We start from the raw sequence: 21,245 nt of genomic DNA on the forward strand, positions 1-21,245 counted from the left end.
ATATCTATTTTTGAGAGACAGAAAGAGTATGAGTGGGGGAGGGGCAGAGAGACAGGGAGACACAGAAACTGCACAGAGGGAGCACAGAGCCTGACATGGAGCTCGAACCTACAAACCACAAAATCATGACCTGAGCCGAAGGTGGACGCCCAACCAACTGAGCCACCCAGGAGCCCTTCCTTTTCTGTTTCCATCTCCTTCCCATCCAGGGCTTTTTCACATGCTGGTCCCTCCACCTAGAACATCTTCCCCAATTACTTTGCTCAGCCAGTTTCTCATCCTTCAGGTCTTGGCTTAATGTGTTTCAGGGAGCTTTCACTCCCAGACCTTTGAAAGGAGTTAGATTCCTCTGTCATGTGGACTCACCAAACTTTTCTGTTGTTGTACTAATCATAACTGTAAACAAGTTAACTGGTGAACAGAATGTCCTTAGCTTTTTGTCTACTTGGCAAACTCCTAACTAATCCTTCCAAGTCTAAATTAAACACCACCTTTAGCTTTCTTTGATCATCCTGTGCAAAATGACTTGCATTCACACACACCTTCACATATACACTATAGTTAAGAATTTGTTTACATGGGGGTGCCTGGGTGGCTTCGTGGGTTAAGGGTCTGACTTCGGCTCAGGTCATGATCTCACAGTTCATGAGTTCGAGCCCCACATGGGGCTCTGTGCTGACAGCTCAGAGCCTGGAGTCTGCTTCAGATTCTGTGTCTCCTTCTCTCTCTGCCCTTCCCTGGCTTGTGCTCTGTCCCCCTCTCATCTCAAAAATAAACAAACATTAAAATAAAAAAAATAAAAAAAAAAAAAAGAATTTGTTTACATGTTTTTTTTAATGACCAGACTGAACTCTGTGAATGTCTTTATATCCCCAGCAACTGGTTCAATACCTAAAACATTTTGCTCAATGAATACTTATTTAATTGAATTAAGTATTATGTGGTATCATACAGCCTACTACATAATATTTAGTGAATATTTATTTAATCAAGTTGATTACTATGTGGTATCACACAGTCTATTAAGTAACAGAAGTTTCAATGCAATTCTACAAGAAAACTAGTTACTATCATTCGTCAGTAACATGCCCCCCACCCAACTTTAATTTGTGTACAATATTGGTACATAAACTGGATTGCTATTTTTAGATCATGAATAGGTTTTAAACTGAAAAAAATTCATTTTTCTGGAATGTGCTAAATAAATAACTTTGTAAAAGTGCTTTTTTTTTTTTAAACTTTTAATGCCATCTCTTCATTCTTTCTCACCTTCCAAAAGGACGCTAACCAGGGGTGTACGATCACTATTTTTAGTCTGCTGAACCAGCAGCTCCCCATCTTCTAGAACTCGAGTAACTGGATCGCCCCATTTGATAATACCATTCATAATGTAACTTGCATAATCCTCTTGGTTTGTGCCAAATGCCTATGGAGGAAAATTATAATTTAAAGCATTTTGAGTGTCAGTGTAAAAACTAAAATTCCCAAAAATATAAAAGATGAGTAATAATTCCTACATATTAAAAGTATTGAGCAATATCCCACATTAACGTAAAAAGCCTGAAAAGCAAATAAAAACAAACAAAAAACCATTATCTTATAATTTCTCATTTAAACTTTTACCCAACGGTGGTGGGGAGGAAGCTGTTTTGGGTGACTTAACAGAATAAAACAAAGATTCTAGGGTCAGATTCTACAAGAGCCCAAGCCCTTGTAACCCCTGAGAAAGGGTAGGTTCCAATGTGCTTGTTTCTATGAGGAGTACACTGGTTGTGTCCTTCTGTTAAGAACAAAGGGAGAAAGAGATTATGCACTTACAATTTAGAAACAGTTGGCTCAGCAGACAAAGACACTATCCTGACATTGACTGTCGGTGTCATGGATTAAAATGGGAAATGAAATGGCATTGAGGAGATCTTGTCCACATCAGCTTGGTGGTGGGGGACATAAGTTAAATGGCACCAAGGTAAGTTTATGTGTGTAAATGTAAGATTTAGAATGAGGTAGAAATGAGCAACTATAAGGAAAGACTAAAGTATCAGAAAAAGGAAATAAAAGCAATCACTATATATAATAATTTTATGTGTGCTTGCTACATATTAGAGCTTAAATCACACCCCTCTTCATTTGCAACTTCTAGTTTTAAATTGTAACTCCCACCAAACCAGCTGCCAAGGGTAATCAGTAACTTTAGTACTTCGCGACTTAATGGAATTGTGTTTTTAAAAGGTTAACAAGTGAAGAAATGAGTAGGAAAACATAACTCAACGTAATCTAAAGGTCACATATCTTGAGAACTTCAAATTTTAAAAATTTACCACATCCCTCAAAAAGTCAATTTTTCATTATCCAACATATGGAATGATTTTAACAGCTCTTTAGAACTTGCACCTCACAGAAAGTCATCCTCTGTAATACTGTCTCAACAACATACAGTGGTCTCATTACTCTGTTACTTTGCCACCAAATCATTTTGCAGACCACACTTTTGTCCTTGAATGCACTAGTCCTTTGATTCCTGTGCACAGAAGAAAGTTATCATTCCCTGTTTTGGATATGAGAAACTTGATGGCCCTGTAAGAAGTTATAAAGGAGGAGTCTAGTAAGCACTTGTTGAATGGCTATTGAAGGAAATATACAGATTGGCTGGCTTTTTGTCTTTAATTATTCCAAGTATATGCTGTAAGCTTCATAGCAGCAGCTTTAAGATACCTGAACCTGGAAAGAGTGACCCTCCAGGCTAACCATATATATGAGTCTTCCTTACTCATTCTGTCATTATATTTTCTGTTTTATCCCCTGGACCCTTGGAACAAATAAAAGGAAGTTATTAATTACTTAACTAAGCAAGTTATCTCAGCTTCTCCTTCCTGGTAGCCAAATTATTTGTCATTAAAAAAATCTTGGAATAGATCAGTTAGGCTGGGCTCTAATATTTTTGGTAACTATTACGAATGATAACAGCAAAAGATGAAATCATTTCCAATGCTCAGTAAGTTAAAGTAATTATTTTATATTTAAAAGTCACAACAGTCATAAAAAAGGGCTAAAACAAATTGATTTTAGTCTTCAAAGGAGATACTTGCAACACATAACTATTAAGAATATATAAAGAACTTGAACAGACCAAATAAAGAATAAATAATACAACAGAAAAACAGGCAAAAGACATGAATAGCATTTCACAGAAGACACTGATATAGCCAATAAACATACGCAGAGATACTTAAATTCATAGGTGATCAGTGAACTGCAAATCAAGGCCAAAATGAGAGCTCATTTTACATTCGACTGAATGGCAAAAATGAAGTCCGAGAGTACCAAGTGTTATGAGATGGTGATCTCCCTATCATGAGGAATAATTTCAATTTAAGTACTAATTACCCAGTCATCAGCATTAATGTGCAAATATTTCTCCTACTGGACACTTCCAATCCTGAGATTTCCTGATTTTTAAAAGTACATACCATATAACCTCACAGAATATTGGGTAAAATGGCGATTGTGGGTTTGTTTGTTTTTAGTTTATCCATCACTCAATATCCATACTCACTGGTTTGATATCATTCTCCAAAGAAGCAAGAAAGTCTCCTCTTGTCACCTGTAGGCTCTCTGCTTTCTCCATGTCCACCTCTACTTTAGTGCTGGCCTAATCAGGAATGAAAACAAAAATGTAAGGCCTTCCAAGATTTAAGACTATTTTTGGTCTAAGAATGTAATACCTGGGGACTTTTTTAAAAAGCATATTTTCACAGACAAAAGACATCTCTCTCAAATTCACAAACATACATAACTTTTGCCTGAACAATTCCCCTTCTAGGGATTTATCCCAGGAGTATATCCACATATGTATGCAAAGTTACATGTATCAGGATATCTGTTAGAGTAATTTGTAATAGCAGAAGATTAGAAGCAAATTAAGTGTCTACCAGAGGGTACCGGTTACGTACATTAGGACACATTTGGACCAAAGAACACTGGAGAGTTTTGGGTTTTTTTTCCTTCAAAATAAGGCACAAGGAGGAGAAAATACATGCAAAGGGTCTCTAAGAACAGCGGTTCTCATCCTTGGCTACATACGGAATAACCTCTAGAGCCTTTAAAGATACACAGAAGCCCAGCCCCACTCCCTTCAGGATTTTGATCTGACAGGTTCAACAGAGGGTCCACGCATTTATAGTTTTAAAAAGTGCCACGGGTGATTCTAATGCTCAGCTAGGTTTGTGAACCATTATTCTAGAAGACCAAGGTCCTACAATTTTGCTTTGTGCTCATACTTTGTGCCAGCTCCAAATATTCTGCTTACTGCACCTGGAGCTAGCACTTAGAACAGACATCTGGAGAAGCATCAAGGCCTTTATCAGCACTTGGAGCTGCCTGGACCTGATGAGTGATTGAGACACTAGCACATTTTTTAACGCGACTGGGCTCACTCCCAAGAGCACGAGGCAAGTGAGTCTAATTTGTAAATGGCACTGTGTTTTTTAAAAAAGGTATCTTCAAAAACATCTGACTATAAAACAAAAGTAAATTAAGCAATATTAACCTTCCATTGATTATTATAAAACACGAGTCGTGTTCCTTTAGGAACAGATTGTTGAGACAAATGAAATGACAAACATCTTGTAAAAAGTCAGACTAAGGGGATAAAAGGAACTATGTCAGAAACCGGATCAAGACAGCAAAACAGAATACATTTATTTATCTCCCTTCCTGCCCCAAATCCCATGAAATGACAGAAAGTGAAAGAGAAAGGTTAAAAAGCATAGAAGACATATCCAAAAATTTAACAGAGAGGAGTCTCAGAAGGAGAGAAGAGAAAGGATGATAGAGAAACGAACAATAAGAGACAGAAGAAAAAATGTTCTCTGCAACCGAAGCAGTGTCTTTGCAGTTTAAAAGATTCAATGAGTGCTCATTAGATAAATGAAAAAAACCCACATCTGTCTAGACACACTGCTATAAACTATCAGAACACCAAAGGTGAAGAGAAGTCCTAGACAACTTTTTGGTGACAAAAACAGGTTACCTGCAAAGAAACCAGAGTAAAACTGGCATATCTCTCACTAGCAACACTAGAAACAAGAAGAGAACACATATCCAGCTGTCTCCCCTAAAGAATGATTCTCACATATACTTAGGGAGGCATAGGCAAGCATTTTCACAATAGTTATTATGCACTGTTCTGGACACTAGAGACATAACAATTCAAAACAGGGCTCCTGCCCTCATGGATCTTACATTTTAGATTGTTGTAATATTGTAGAATACTGTGCATTTGTCCAAAATAATGAAGACTTGTGCATACTGATGGAAAGTTACCCAATATATATTGCCAAGTGAAAAATATAAACTGCAGAATAATTCCATTAAAATCTTTTTTAAAAAGCACACATCTGTATGACTGTAAATGTAGAGAAAAGATTATAAAGATACATCCCAAATGTTGGCTACCTCTGGAGAGGGAAAGACAAGGGGTATTGGAGACAGCCTTTCTCACTTTTCCCTATATAATCTGGCATCTGGAATCTCCTACAAAATATTTATTCATACATTTATGTATGTATGTATGTATGTACGTATGTATGTATGTATGTATTTTGAGAGAGAGGGAGAGAAAGCATGAATAGGGGAGGGGTAGAGAGAGGGAGAGAGAAAGAAAGCATGAGTAGGGGAGGGGTAGAGAGAGGGAGAGAGAGAGAGAATCCCAAGCAGGCTCCACACTGTCAGCAAGGAGCTTGATGCAGGGCTTGAACCTATGAACCGTGAGATCATGGCCTGAGCTGAAGTAAGATGCTTAATCAACTGAGCCACCCAGGTGCCATTTCTAAGTTACTTCACATTTCTAAGTTAAAGAAAGGAAATGGTGTTACAGGAAACAGCACCTCTATGAAAAAAATTATAATGCTCAGTTCACAATATAGACATCTCTATAGTGCTTTATAGGTTATAAAGTATGTTTGCATATATTTTCTCATTTCATAATACCCATTATCTCATTTTATCCTACACAAGCCTGTACGTTTTCTTACATTAAGGGTAGGATAATTTAACTAAGGGATATAAGGTTTCCTTCCCAGGTAATCTTACATAAAGGTTTTAAACTCTGATTAAAACTTTTTGACACATCTTAAAGGATTTGACAAGGTGTAAACTCTCAGGTGGAAGTGAAGGAGCTCTGACAGAATCACATTAAAACCCCAGTGAAGCCACCAGCCTCGTTCCAAATGTCCCCGCTCGATATAGCCCTGAACTTTTATTATGATGTTTTATGTGCTGATTTCCTCTGCTAGTGAAACTAAATTCAAATGATAGAAATATATAACAATATGAAGGGAAAATCTTACCTTTCCACATTTGCCAAAAAGTATGACAGATTTCAGGACTGAAACTGTGTGAAACTTGTCTTTTTGCCATTAAGAAAGGGCTCACTCAATGAATTAAAAGTAAATTAGGGGCGCCTGGGTGGCGCAGTCGGTTAAGCGTCCGACTTCAGCCAGGTCACGATCTCACGGTCCGTGAGTTCGAGCCCCGCGTCAGGCTCTGGGCTGATGGCTCAGAGCCTGGAGCCTGTTTCCGATTCTGTGTCTCCCTCTCCTTCTCTCTCTGCCCCTTCCCCCGTTCATGCTCTGTCTCTCTCTGTCCCAAAAATAAATAAACGTTGAAAAATACAACTACTCTTTAAAAAAAAAAAAAAAAAAAAAAAAAAAAGTAAATTAGATGGCTAGGGGAGTTATTTTAGAACAAATTTTTGTTAGGCGCTACAGGAATTTTAGAAGTTACCTAATTGTAAACAATCAATATTCTAAATTATTCCTACCTCTTCATTAAAATAAGTTTCCTAAGGACTTCTCTTAGCTAACTTTTACTGTTTTGTCAAAATTGGTAAAATCTAATTTTAAAATATTCTACAATTCTGAGATGAACATAAGGGAAGGGAAGCAAAAATAATATAAAAACAGGGAGGGGGACAAAACATAAGAGACTCTTAAATATGGAGAACAAACTGAGGGTTACTGGAGGGGGTTGTGGGAGGGGGGATGGGCTAAATGGGTTAAGGGGCATTAAGGAATCTGCTCCTGAAATCATTGGTGCACTATAAGCTAACTAACTGGGATGTAAATTAAAAAAATAAAATAAAATAAAGTAAAATATTCTACAATTCTGAATGTTTCCTCATTCAGAAAACCTTTTCTCATTTGTCTGAATTACTGTGATTTTTTTCTACATTTTATTTATAACAGCTAATCAATATAGAAGAGGCAACATCTTTCAACTTATACCTGCAGAAACTAATAAGCTTGTATTTCAACACAAGCAAATTATCAAGTGGTCACCCTTAAATTTCATAACCTTTTAAATCTGACCTTTCAAAGTTCTTATCATTCCTCTCAAATTAAGGGCAGAATGACCTTAATCAATCAAAATTCTACAGAAAATAAGAAATAATGTTATTGAAATTGTGTAAGCATAAATCAGAGCTTTGATTCAGGTGGAAAGTGTCTGTGTGTTTTGTGTGCGTGCATGTCCTCAATTTACTTCCTTACAACCGATTAGAGCAGAAGAAATTTGGGTTATGAGTCTTTTCTACCTGAAGCAGAAATTCCTTTCAAGAGAAAAACAACCAAATGTCATACGAATTTCAGTTGACCACAAACATGGGTTCAAGTACAAATGACATGCACATCAGGTGTTTATGACTGGATTTTCCACTTGATTCAGAAAACTTGAAGAAAACAGTCTAACAGGGAAGACTCATTTAGTTGAGTCCACCTGAGTTTATTTAAGCCTAAATCTTTTGAAAAGGAAACAAAATAAAACCAATACTGGCTTTTTATAATGCAGAAACAGGACATTAGAACGAACAGTTGAATGCTATGGATGTTTTAAAGTTCTGTCTCAACTTTAGATCAAAAGCTTCAAATTAAACACTTATTCCTCAATCATTACTAGCAAAGCTATAAACATCTACAGCAATGGAAATACTACAACTGGACGCCTTTCGTTCAGCTGAGGAGTCTTGTTGTGAAAACAGTGTTTTGATGACAGATTTTTTTAAATGCAGAAAAGGCAATAATAGATGTTCACGTTATTTCTTTCTGGGGACTAAGGGTTAGTGGCCTATAAGTCCCTTCCCTGAAGTCCCTTGTATTAGATATTTCATAAACACTGTAAAAAATTAAAAGCTGTTTGATACAAAAGATACTGATCACAAGTCAATATGCATTACCTTAAGTTTGAAAGCAAAAACATGGGAAAAGTGAAGGAAAGAAAATCAACTATTTGCACTACTTCTTACTTGCAAATCTGAAGGATAACATACTCTGTACAGTGGTAACTAACACTTACAGTGAAAAAAACTGTAACTGCAAACAGTCAACAAACTCAGAAACTCAGACACTGGAAAGGATATTTATGGTATGCTCTCAAACCAGCCAATAATAACGAAATTGGAAATAATTAACATTTATCTAGTCTGTAAGGCATTTCCATATACAGTATCTGATTTAATTTTCACTGATGAGGTACTTACCTGATGAGGTAAGTAGTTATTTCCCCTTGACAGAAATAAAGTATAAGAATTATAATGCAGAGCCACACCTACTGACTACAAAATCTGTGATCTTTCCAACATTCCTCATTGCCTCGTGTGTAGATAAACCCAACACATGCTTGAAGAATGTGTGTTTCTTTGTGAGACAATGGCTTAGAATGACATTTTGGATTAGGACTATTGTGGTAAAAATTACAAGTGACTAAGAAAATAATCTGGTGGCCAGTGCATATACGAAAACTCTGATAATACACGAGCCACTGTGGATTAAACCAAGATGCACTGATGTGTTCTGAGAGATCAGTATGGTGGGGAACAATTTTCATAGCATTCACACAATTTTTCTTGAAGTCCCCATCCCTTCTAAGACATTTCTTAAAGCAAGGAGGAAGGATGAAGGAATGATGGATGGATGGATGGATGGATCCATTCTATGAAGGACCCAGTACTATATTTCTACACTATCCTGACCTTTGGCATCCCTGAGCTAGAACAAAGTCACTTCTATTATGTAGGGAAATTACGACTTATAGGTAGAGCTTAATTCAGAATACATACGTGAGTTTACTAGAAATATTTACCAAACACCTGCTCTGTTCTCAGTATTTAGACCTATTTAGGGCACTGGGGGAGATTCAGACATGAATAAGATATGGACTTAAAGTCTAGAACAGGGGTTGACAAACTTTTTCCGTAGAAAATGAGACAGTAACTATTTTAGGCTTTGTGGGCAATGCAGTCCTTATTGCAAATACTCAACTCTACCATTGTAGCATGAAGGCAGCCATACATAACACATAAATAAATGGGTGTGTTCCCAGAAGACATTATATATAAAAATGGGTGGTTAACTGGATATGGCCCACGGGCCATAGTTTGCTAATCCTCAGGTTAGAACGAGTGATAGGATGTTGCCAACTCCACTCTCCTCAATACTCCACTCGACACAGCTGTCAGAGTGAGCTTCTGTTTTAGCACTATGTCACTGCTATTCTTAAAACTCTTCAATGGCTTAGCACTACTCACAGGAAAAAAGTCCATACTTCTTAGCACAGTATAAAAGGCTCTTTGTGCTCCACTCCCTGCTTTAGTCTCCTGACTTGTTCCTCACAACGTCTCTCTCTACCTCCCCTCCGCTACCTTTTATGCTGAAGCGATACTGAATTACCCTAAGACACCATGCTATTTTGTGTCTCTGTTCCTTTGCCCTCTACCTAAAATGTCCTATACCACCAAGAAACACATCCGCCCAGAAATTCCTCTGTGAAGCATCCTCTCACCCCACAAGTTGACCAGCTCTGACACGCTTTCACTTCCTTAACTCTCCTGTACTTTCTGTTCCTGAATGGGGAGATTAAACTGTGAGCTGCTCAGGGGCAGGCGGTTGGTTTACTTCTTTCAGGTGTAGCATTAACTGCTAGCACAGCGTCTGGCAGAGGGTAGGTGCCGAATTAATCTACGGTGAACCAAAGTCAACTGAAGGTACCACAAAGCGATACATTACTACCTCAAGAAGGAAGACAGTACATACTTCTTGAAGGAGAACAATCAGAAAAGGTTTGAAGAAAGTGGTGGCATGTGAACTAGGTATTAAAAAGGTAAGTAAACGCAGACCGTAAAGACTTCTGCAAAAGCAAAAAAGTGAAAAAATAAATTAATGTCTGATGACCAGTGAGTAGTATTTCAGTTTGGCTGAAGTATGGAGAAGAACTGGGAACACATTTGGAAAGGTTAGTTCGGGGTCAGATCTAGAGGACTTTAAAGATCTGGCTAAGAAGTCTGTACTTTGTGCTGAAAGCTTCTGTAGGGCACAACAGTATGAAACAGGAAGACTAATCCAACAGAAGGTGGGTAGAAACTGAAAGACACCTGCCAAGACAGAAGCGACATTTGCCAAACGACTTGATGTAGGACACGCTGGAGTGACAGGAATTAAAGAGAATCCTGAAGTTTAAAGCCTGGGAACTTGGGATAAACAGGAAAATATGAACAAGAAGGAAAGTAGCTTAAAAAAAAAAAAAAGACAGTGAATTTGGTTTTGGAATATTAAATTTGAGACCTGATAAAACACCCAGGTAGAGATATTTAGTATAAATCTGAAAGTGGGAGAAAGAAACTTTCAAGAGATGAGACGGCAATCTGGGAGTCATCCATCCATCTAAAGAGGAGAAGGAATGATAAAGATTCAAAAGCATTTTATCAACATAAAAGTATCCTCGTATGTATTTCTATCATAATATCAATAACATTATTATACTAATTTGCAAACAGGTCCATCTGCTTGACTCTAAATTCCTTGAGAGGCGAGGTCATGGAGCTCGTGGCTCCATGAGAGACATGGCCAAACATATGATGATGTGTCACCAGCTTAATAGTCAGAAAATAGCAGGTATTCGGTGTATGTGCTGAATGAAGCAGCCCCCATAATTCTAGCATTGTAGAGAACACAATTTCCTATGACACGTTACGACATAGCACAAACATTAAAAATAAAATCCTTCGAAATCTTCATCTTCACATGTCATTATCAGATGGCGTCAATCGAAGGCAAATGTGTCAGTGGTTACCATGGGGCAGATGCCGCCATTACATTTCTTCCTGCTACTCTGAAGATCTGGCAACCGACTATTCCTATTTTTACCATGTCTCTTCTCTATCAAAAGTCAGCATTACCATAGCCCTTGGCACATGTGAAAGGAAAGAATATTGACACAGTATTTATAGAGCTGCAGGCTCCTAATTTGTTAGTGATCTTACTGACCTTTTTTTTTTTTTTTTTAATGTTTATTTATTTGGAGAAAGAGAGAGTGCATGTGAGTGGGAGAGGGGCAGAGAGAGAAGGAGAGTCAGAATCCCAAGCAGGCTCCATGCTGCCAGCGCAGAGCCCGACGCAGGGCTTGATCCCATGAGCCCGTGAGATCATGACCTGAGTCAAAATCAAGAGTCGGGTGCCCCACTGACTGAGCCCCCCAAGCACCCTGATTTTACTGACCTTTATGTGTCGGTTCATAGCAGTGGACTGTGCCGCCCGCACCAGACCCTCCAGTTCAGCACCGCTGAAATTCTTGGTCTCTACAGCCAGTTCTTTAATGTCTACATCAGCAGAGAGTAACTGATGCCCTCTCATCCTTGCTGTGTGGATGTGAAGGATCTGTAGTCGACCCTTCTCATCTGGTAAGCCTGATAAAATTGAAAATAAAATAGAAATTATTATAATCCTAATGCTTTTCTGATAGGTACTTAAGCAGGTAAACCTGTGCTCCTCACGACATACAACTTTTCTATCTAGTGTTAAGTTACATGACTTTGCTCTTACTAATGAACTCTAAACATACACCCTTCTCCCAATCGGTGACAGACCTGCTTACCTATCTCCATTTTAACTTCCAGTCTTCCAGGTCGAAGGAGAGCCTCATCTATCAGATCTGGTCTGTTGGTCATTCCTGAGCACAAATTTTAAAACAAAACAACAAAGTTGAAAAATAAGATAAAATGTCCCTTCAGTAATTGAGAATAATGATTTCTCAAACAAGCTAAGACATTTTATAAACATCAAATAGAAAGTCAATTATTCTCAAATAAAAATATGATTTGTTCTTGATCTGTTCTAATGAAAATAACCTGAAGACTCTGCTTTAGTATTTCACTACACTGCCAATGAAATATAAATGTAATGAAAACTTCAAATATTTAAAAAGAGAATGTAAGGTTCAGAGAGGATAAGTAGCCTATCAAAGTGAGAGAGGGGCAATGTATGTGAATGTAATCTGTCCAACCTCAACGTCCCTCTCCTTTTCCGTAGGCCAATGGTTTTCAACCTTCCTAAGCAGCAGAAGTTTTGTTTTGTTTTGTTTTGTTTTGTTTTGTTTTGTTTTGTTTCTAAAGTCATCTTAAGAAGAATCTCAGTACAGGGGCATCTGGGTGGCTCAGGTGGCTAAGCGTCTGACTTCAGCTCAGGTCGTGATCTCGCGGTTCGTGAGTTCGAGCCCCACGTTTGGGCTCTGTGCTGACAGCTCGGGGCCTGGAGCCTGCTTCGGATTCTGTGCCTCCCTCTGTCTCTACCCCTCCCCAGCTCATGCTCGGCCTGTCTCCCTCTCTCAAAAATAAATAAAAACATTTCAAAAAAAGAAGAAGAAGCAAGAAAGAAGAAGGAAGAAGGAAGAAGGAAGAAGGAGGAGGAGGAGGAGGAGGAGGAGGAGGAGGAGGAGGAGGAGAAGAATCTGAGTACATGAAGCAATTAAAAGAAGTTACCACTGGGATACATGATCTGAAGCTCACTCACAGACCCTGAGGCACCTCTGGGGCCCCTGGAGGCCTACAGGATGCAATTTGAAAACCACTGCATTACACTCTGCTGTCTTTTTCATCTTTGAGCTGTAAGCATACACCCATGAGTCACTAAAACCCATCTTTTATTTGTCCTATTAAGGCCAGACATTAAAACAGTCAAATTCTTCAATATCACTTGATTCTAATTTGGAAACATGGGCAGTACAGTGTAATTACAACCTGCTCAGATCTTAATTCAGAACCTATTTATCTCATGTTTTTGAAATCATAGAACTTTTGTTTTTTTAAAGCAAACATACCAATGACTAAGATGTTGTTCAGCTGCTCTACCCCATCAATTTTGGACAGCAACTGGTTGACGACAGTGTCATGAACTCCTGTGCTACCAGCCATGCTCCCTCTCTGCTTGCAGATGGCGTCAATTTCATCAAAGATGATTATGTGCAAACCACTGTTAGCACCAAGCTAGAAAGGGAAGAAATTATATTAAAGGTCATAACTTGAATATATTATTAAACAAACTAATTTAAAAAAAGCAAAACAAAGCTTCCACAGATTGATTTTGCTGCATTTTGACTAATAAATACAGGAAGTATAATCAATCATGGCTGCTGTGCTCTCAAAGGCATTCCAGAACCTCATATTTAATAGCCATAAAACAAAACTACACATTATTTACTGATGAATGTGAACAGCCCACCAAATAACAACCTGTTCAATGACACACATTTCTTCTCTCACTATTTGAAAGAAGAATTCATAATTATCAGATCCATGTCTTAAGTCAGTGAAGGGCAACTCCCTCCCATTTTCCCTGAGTTTTGGTGAGAGAACTATCCCAGCTGCAGCAGGTTTAATGTTTGTTTGTCACACTATACGGCTGTGAACAGTAACTCCACTCGGAGGCCACCTGGAAAGGGGGCAGATGAGGGAAGGAAGTGAGCACGATTCACATTCTGTTACATCACATGAAAACAGATTACTTCTTCCTAACAGTAAAGTGAGAACAGAGACACAGTTTATAGAAGGACTAGTCAAGGGGGTGCTGTTTCTTCTGCATAGTGATTTCTGTTTGAGTTTATTGAATATAGAGTCATTATTACAAGAAAATAATTTTATGTACTGTGAACCTTTAATAGATGCAAATACTTCCAAATGCTAATAATTCACTAGGTTAAGTTAACATGGACCTTCTAACAATTTATAGTCAAGTATTTAAGTCTCCCATTAGGAACCAAAGAAGGAAGTATACTCTATACATTTTCTTTTCTTTTTTTTTTAAACAACAAAAACAACAACAAAAATAACCCATCAGAGATTAACAGAATATGTGAAAACTTGACTTACATATGGTTAATATAAATGATGGGTACATGTGATTCAGGATTAGATATGGTTGGTATTCATTAACCCTCTAAAAAGGATATAATATTTTTAATATTTACTTCATTATAAAAGCATTAGATACTAACTGAGCAGAAGTTGTAAAACAAATAGAAATAAGTTAAAAATAAACTATGTCCTATCATACCTATGATATATACTATATAATACCTAAAGATAAATGCTGTTAACATTCTCTAGATTTATTTTTATATTTTAAATTTATTTTAGTTAAAAAATTGGGAGCTCACTGAATCTTGTATTTTCCTGAATATTAACTATTCTTTGAAAACTATTTAGGGCACCTGGGTGGCTCAGTGGGTTGAGCATCCGACTTTGGCTCAGTCATGATTGGAGTCGGAGCCTGCTTCGGATTCCGTGCCTCCCTCTCTCTCTGCCCCTCCCCTGCTCACGCTCTGTCTCTGTCTCTCTCTCAAAAATAAACAAACATTAAAAAATTTTTAAAAATGGGAATGCAAGCTGGGGCAGCCACTCTGGAAAACAGTATGGAGGTTCCTCAAAAAACTAAAAATAGAACTACCCTAGACCCAGCAATTGCACTACTAGGCATTTATCCACGGGATATAGGTGTGCTGTTTTGAAGGGACACATGCAGCCCCATGTTTATAGCAGCACTATCAACAACAGCCAAAGTATGGAAAAAGCCCAAATGTCCATCGATGGAAGAATGGATAAAGAAGAGGTGGTATATATATACAATGGAGTATTACTCAGCAATCAAAAAGAATGAAATCTTGCCATTTGCAACTACGTGGATGGAACTGGAGGGTATTATGCTAAGTGAAATTAGTCAGAGAAAGATAAATATCATATGACTTCACTCATGTGAGGACTTTAAGAGACAAAACAGATGAACATAAGGGAAGGGACACAAAAATAATCTAAAAACAGGGAGAGGGACAAAACAGAAGAGACTCATGAATATGGAGAACTGAGGGTTGCTGGAGGGGTAGTGGGAGGGGGGATGGGCTAAATGGGTAAGGGGCACTAAGGAATCTACTCCTGATATCATTGTTGCACTATATGCTAACTAATTTGGATGTAAATTTTAAAAAATTAAAAATTAAAAAAGAAAAGTATTTAAAACTGTTATTTTTGTTTCTATTTGCAAAATACATGATTATAGAAAATGTGGAAAAATACTAAAAAATGTAAAGAAATCACAATCATCCAAAATTCAACTAGCTGGAAATAACTCCTATTATTAATTTGGTGCTATGTAAGTAGTTTGTAACCCTTTTTTCAGTCCAGATAGTATCTTCAGCCCTTTCACATAGCTATAAATACAACTATACCATATGCAGACAAAGAAACTGCAGAAGATAAAGGTCAATTTTACTTCATAATAATAAGACTGCAGTTAGGTCAGCGAGAAACAATGGTACATAAATAAGGTAAACAGAATCTGTAAGTTTATTATGGTAATAGAAGTGGTGATGACTAAAAAAGCAAAGTTCTACTCTTCCCTCTCTTTCTCTCTGTCCCTCATGGGATTCTCTCTCTCTCTCTGCCCCTCGATCATGTGAGCCTTCTATCTCTAAAAAAAATCAGAAAAATAAAAATAAAATAAAATAAAAAAACAAAGTCCTAGATTTGATTAGTGCCTGCATGTGGAAGGGGGAAGTGACAACAAAGATAAGAAATACCTTGTAGTTAGGATAAGAAAGATGCAGAATGAAAAGACGCAAAAGAAATTTTTTTTAAAGTTTCTACTATAATAATATTAAAGTGTCAACAGAACATCTAATTAGAAATGTCCTCCAGGGGCATCTGGATGGCTCAGTTGGTTGAGCATCCAATTCTTGACTTCAGCTCAGGTCATGATCTCATGGTTTGTGGGTTCGAGCTCAGTGTAGGACTTTGCACTGACAGTGCAGAGTGTGCTTGGGATTCTTTCCCTCTCTTTCTGCCCCTCTCCCCCTCAAAATAAATAAATAAATAAATAAATAAATAAATAAATAAATAAATAAACAAACAAACAAACAATTATATATAAATATATATATATTTATATAAATATATATATATAAAGAAATGACCTCTAGGAAAAAAAAGATACATGCAACTAGACAAAAGAGAGAAAGATAGATCTGAAAGTCATCTACAAGCAGTAAAGAAGAATCTAGTGGCAAACTAGATTCTGTAAGAAGATGAATCACATAATTAAACCGGAGACATATAAAAGCAAGAAGGTTCTGGGCTGCAATACCATATGATGTCTACAGTAAAGGCAACCTGAAGAAAAAGAGAATCAGGAAAACATCACAAAGATGAAAGGTGAAATGTTACATCAGAAGTAGGAAAAGAAAAACAGCTCCAAAGCTGAAATTAGACTAGGTCTAAAACAAACCTGAATATGTAAAGTATTTTTTAAAATCACAAATAGATAAAATACTCTATGATCCAGAAATTCCACTCCTTGGTATATAGCAGCTCTCCTCATAATTGCTCCAGACTGGAAACCCAAATGCCCTTAAGTGGGTGAATGGATAAACAAACTATAGTACATCCATACAATGGAATTTTACTCAACAATAAAAGGAGATGTCTGATACATGCAACAACTTGGATGTATCTCAAAGGCAATATGCCAAGTGAAAGAAGCCAGTCTCAAAGGTTACATACTACGATCCCATTTATATGACATTCTTGAAAAGACAAAACTTCTAGGGATGGAGAACAGATTATTAGTATCCAGGAGTTATTAGCAAAGGGAGAGTGACATAAGGAGACAGCATGAGGGAATTTGAGTAGGGGTGGGGGGGGGGGGGTGATGATAAATGTTCCATATCTAGACTTTGGTGATGGTTACATGAAACTATACATGTGTTAAAACTCATAAAACTGAATACTAGAAAAGTCAATTTTACTTCATAATAATAAATTTTTAAAAATAGATAAAGTATCTTATAATACTTATACTTCACTATTCATATTTGGAATATTGTTCACTCTTTAATGCAATTCTATGCAAGATGATAGTCTTATGTTCATCAAGGTTTCCAAAATTTAACTAGTTTTTTTTTTTCCTAAACGCTACTTAAGATTGTTCTCTTTCTACCATTAAAAACTAAATTCAAATCTGAAAAAAAATTTAACTTATTTTCTCAATATAGTCATATTTACCGAACAGATGTCTGATGATAAGTGATAGCCTGTCGCCTAAAAAAAAATTTAACACCAAAAATGATTATCTTTCTAATTGGAACTATACCCTCAGCTTTACCAAACACTTCTGTATGATGGGGTATTCTTGCCATATTTGGTGCAAAACAAGGTCGCTGCTGTTTGCCACTAAAAAACTGAGATTCTACATTATTTCGTAAGACATTTTTATTCAAGGTTGCCTGCCAATTTAGCATGAAACAAAAAGCTGCTAAAAAAAAAAGTATGAATTTTGCTATCAGTGTGCCTTATGTTGCCACTGGAATCATGACTTCCTTCTCAGTCCAACTTCAAAAGTCATCTGTGTGGATGGGAAGCCAGAGACAATAGGAACACTGTAGGATCATAGGAGCAATCTGTCTTACACATAATTCAGTATTAATTCTGACCTTTTCACAACCTTACTAATCTTGTGACCTGTCATCAAGTGCCTTCCCCAACCTAGTCAGTACAACCACATCAATTTTTACAGGTGTGTTACTTAAATAAAGGTAAGTTCTTCTTGCAATAAATTAGGAGTCAGGTAAGGAAGATGTCAAGATTAATGTTCACAGATTACAGCTGACTCATCAATAAGCCCTTTACCAAAGAGTTTAAATCCTTTTTAGTTCACTGGCCTCTAGCTCTGTTCTTACCATCTGCAAAGTCTTCCGCCATAGAAACAAAGCTGATGCCGTCGCGCCCCTGGCAACTGCCTTTGATAACGGCTGTTCTATATTTAACTAGTTTGACCTATATGTAAGTGTTCATCTCCGTCAGCCTGGACTGTCCAGAATCACAGAGGTGATGCCTTTCCTTATTATGTAACACACACCTACCCTTCATGGGGTCATTAGCTGAGTATACCAAGCCCTTTCTGGATATAAGAATTGAGAAAAGGTGTAACTGAAAAAGCTGGCTAGATTAATATCTACCTAGAAATTCTTTGTCAATTCAGTTTTATCATTAACAGTGTCATATTTAAACTGTCTGCAAGTTTTAAAACAGCACCAAAGATACCTATAGCCATGTGAAAACTATCACAACAGATTTTACAAAATGCTTCTTTACAGGACATTTTGACTCACCTGCACCTAGTGTTTAACATTCAGTACACCATCAGGGTGCTTTAGATAAAATTTCTGTTTTCAAGTTTTTTGTTGAAAAGTTTCAAATGTTTATAAATATTGGTATTTCATGGCTTTTTATTAGAAGTCTTTCACAGAACAAAATGGAAAATACATTTTTAAAAACAGAATACATAGAATAAAATTCATTCTATCTTGCAATTACCATGAATCCACTGGATCTTTTTATAAATCTAAGATATATTATGCTAGTTCAACATTCTAGAAATTATGTCATCTTTACTCATCAATTATTCCTAACTATCTTAAAAAAGATTAAAATAATAAGAAAATGAAAGAATGATGGAAGTGCTCAGAGGGATAATGCAACGGTGGAAATCAATACCCCATGACATCACCCTTCAGCTTTCTTACCGTGTTGCCCAAAGTATACCACATCTTTCAAGAAGGTAGAAAAGAAATCTGGAGACAACATCCTCCATCTTTGTTGCCTGGTTTTAGCTTTAACTGAACACAGTGGAGAATTCAGATTTTTTTTTTTTAATTCTCTGGCCGTAACGGCAAAGAAAAGAAAACGGACAGAGGAAGCTATTTCATATTTATTAAGTGAGTCCAAAGATTAACGCAGAGTGATTAGCGGCACCTAATGAAGATGGTGAAAATCATCATTATAAGTAAAATCTCAGAGTCTGTTCCCTCAGATGTTATCCTGCATAAGTTTTCTCAAACTCAAGAATGAGTGAATATTTCTAAGGACCAAAAAAAATGGCATTTTCATCTAGTTACTTATTAAACAAAAATCTTCACAGTGCAATATTTTGTGACAAAAAACTAGACCATCTCATTTTTCTAAAAGGACACATGACAGTATTCTTTCATCTTTTATTTCATCTGTGCATCACAATTTCCTTGATATGGTTTCAAATAGACAGATGCTGAAGACAGGTATTATAGAGAGATAATGAGAAGAAACAGGTGATACAGACATTAAAAATCTGATTGACCAATCTAAAAGGTGTATACAAGTTTCAAAATGAAAATGTTTTGCAACTATGGAGCACCTGGTGGCCATCCTCTCTTCAACAAAATGAAGACTTTTTTAAAAATTTCTTAAGTACTGTGTCTTGCCAATGCGAGTATAAGAAAAACCAGAAGTTATGATAAGCTAGACTCTGTTAGAGGTGTATTTAAAACAGAATCAGTCTGTAGAAGTTCATGCATGACAACTGATGAACAGTTAGTCACACTCAGGGGCTCCTGCCCATTTGGATAGATGGATACACACACACACACACACACACACGCACACACACACACGCACACACACATATGTGTATCTTCAAACCCAGGAAAATATGGAATAAAAACTTGGTTTGCTGTATTTAAGTTCTTATTAAATATTTAATAGTCTTTCACTCCCTTATATTCTTACATTTGTAAATTATTTGTAAAATACCTTAAAAATAATTTTTTTTTTAATGTTGTATTTATTTTTTCACAGAGCACGAACAGGGGAGGGGCGGGGGGGGGGGGGGCAGATGATCTGAAGTGGGCTGTGCACTGACAGCAGTGAGCCTGATGTGGGACTCAAACTCATGAACCATGAGATCATGACCTGAGTCAAAGTCAGACACTCAACGGAGCCACCAGGTGCCCCAAAAATAATTTTTAAAAAGGAATTCTTTCAACCCAGATAATAAATGGTGGTGATGAGTCTTCTTGGTATACTTGGTATTAAAAAGATTTTTGAAGCAGAAAATACTGTAGTATTAGGGATGAATGGTAAAACTGAATTGGTTCTGGCACTATCTGAGGAGTCAAGATCAGTTATTGGACTTGTACCAATCCACCAGGACCCATGCCTTCTAGAACCAATGTGGCTTAAAAGGCCAGAGACTTGAACATATGAACAAGTGCTTAATGGGACACAGAGCAGCAGGGGAGAAAACCACCTTGTGTCAGTGAAACAATTAAGCACTCAACAAGCAGACTAGAAGCATTAAAAGGTTTAAGAAGGCAACGTTAACATTTTATTTTTACTGTCAATAAAAATAAGAGAGAGGGAAATGACAGGTTAGATTTGGCAAAGCTAGATTTAATAAAATATTAGATGTTATTGTGTTTCTATTATTTATATTGACCCATGTAAATCTATTATTATTCATTTTAATGTTTATATGATACCCCATTTGCTACCAAGGAAGAATCAAGATGCTTCTATTTTTACCCCCATTACAAACAGTGCAGCAATCAACATCCCAGTACAAGTCATCTTGTGCTCAAGCACTACAGTGTTTCTCTAGGGTTGCTGTTTTGTAGGAAAACTCATGGGTCATGGGGTTGCACATCTTCATGATGTTGCCAAATTCATATGCAAGATATTACCCACTTGGTATCTTCTCCTAATTCATCCTACAACTAATAATGTATATGAGGCCCTGTTTCTTCACAACTTCACCAACTTTTGGTGCGATTAGTCTCTGTAAATTCTGCCAGGTTGTTTATAAAACGTATCTCATATTATGCATTTTCCTGAGCATATTTTCATTTGCTTATCTTTAGTTGGGTTCTTTCTCTGAAAAGTGCCTGTTCATATCCTTTGCCATTTTTTTTTTAATTGTGATGTCTGCCTTTTTTGTACATATTATACAGGAGTTACTACAGAGAAGTTATTATATAAAATGCCAATTCTTTGGCGATTATATGCATTGTAAATATCCTCTCCAGTTTGAGATATCTGTATTTAGTGTAATTTGTCAGATGGA

The 21,245-nt window shown here is 36.9% G+C and overlaps 1 protein-coding gene across 2 annotated transcripts in view; it reads right to left on the minus strand.

Moving 5' to 3' along the window:
* Positions 1-21,245, minus strand: part of NSF (N-ethylmaleimide sensitive factor, vesicle fusing ATPase) — a 143,546-nt gene that overhangs the window by 44,843 nt on the left and 77,458 nt on the right. For both annotated transcript variants that reach the window (XM_060645794.2, XM_060645793.2), the window contains exons 10-14: positions 13,144-13,309; positions 11,923-11,997; positions 11,547-11,734; positions 3,554-3,649; positions 1,270-1,426 (exon numbers count right to left, since the gene is read on the minus strand). In XM_060645794.2, the coding sequence (XP_060501777.2) occupies positions 1,270-1,426; positions 3,554-3,649; positions 11,547-11,734; positions 11,923-11,997; positions 13,144-13,309 (682 nt within the window). The remainder of the gene's footprint in view (positions 1-1,269; positions 1,427-3,553; positions 3,650-11,546; positions 11,735-11,922; positions 11,998-13,143; positions 13,310-21,245) is intronic.

Source organism: Panthera onca (genome assembly GCF_046562875.1).
Source record: "Panthera onca isolate mPanOnc1 chromosome E1 unlocalized genomic scaffold, mPanOnc1 haplotype 2 h2.Chr16_ul_2, whole genome shotgun sequence".
NCBI classification, from domain to species: domain Eukaryota; kingdom Metazoa; phylum Chordata; class Mammalia; order Carnivora; family Felidae; genus Panthera; species Panthera onca.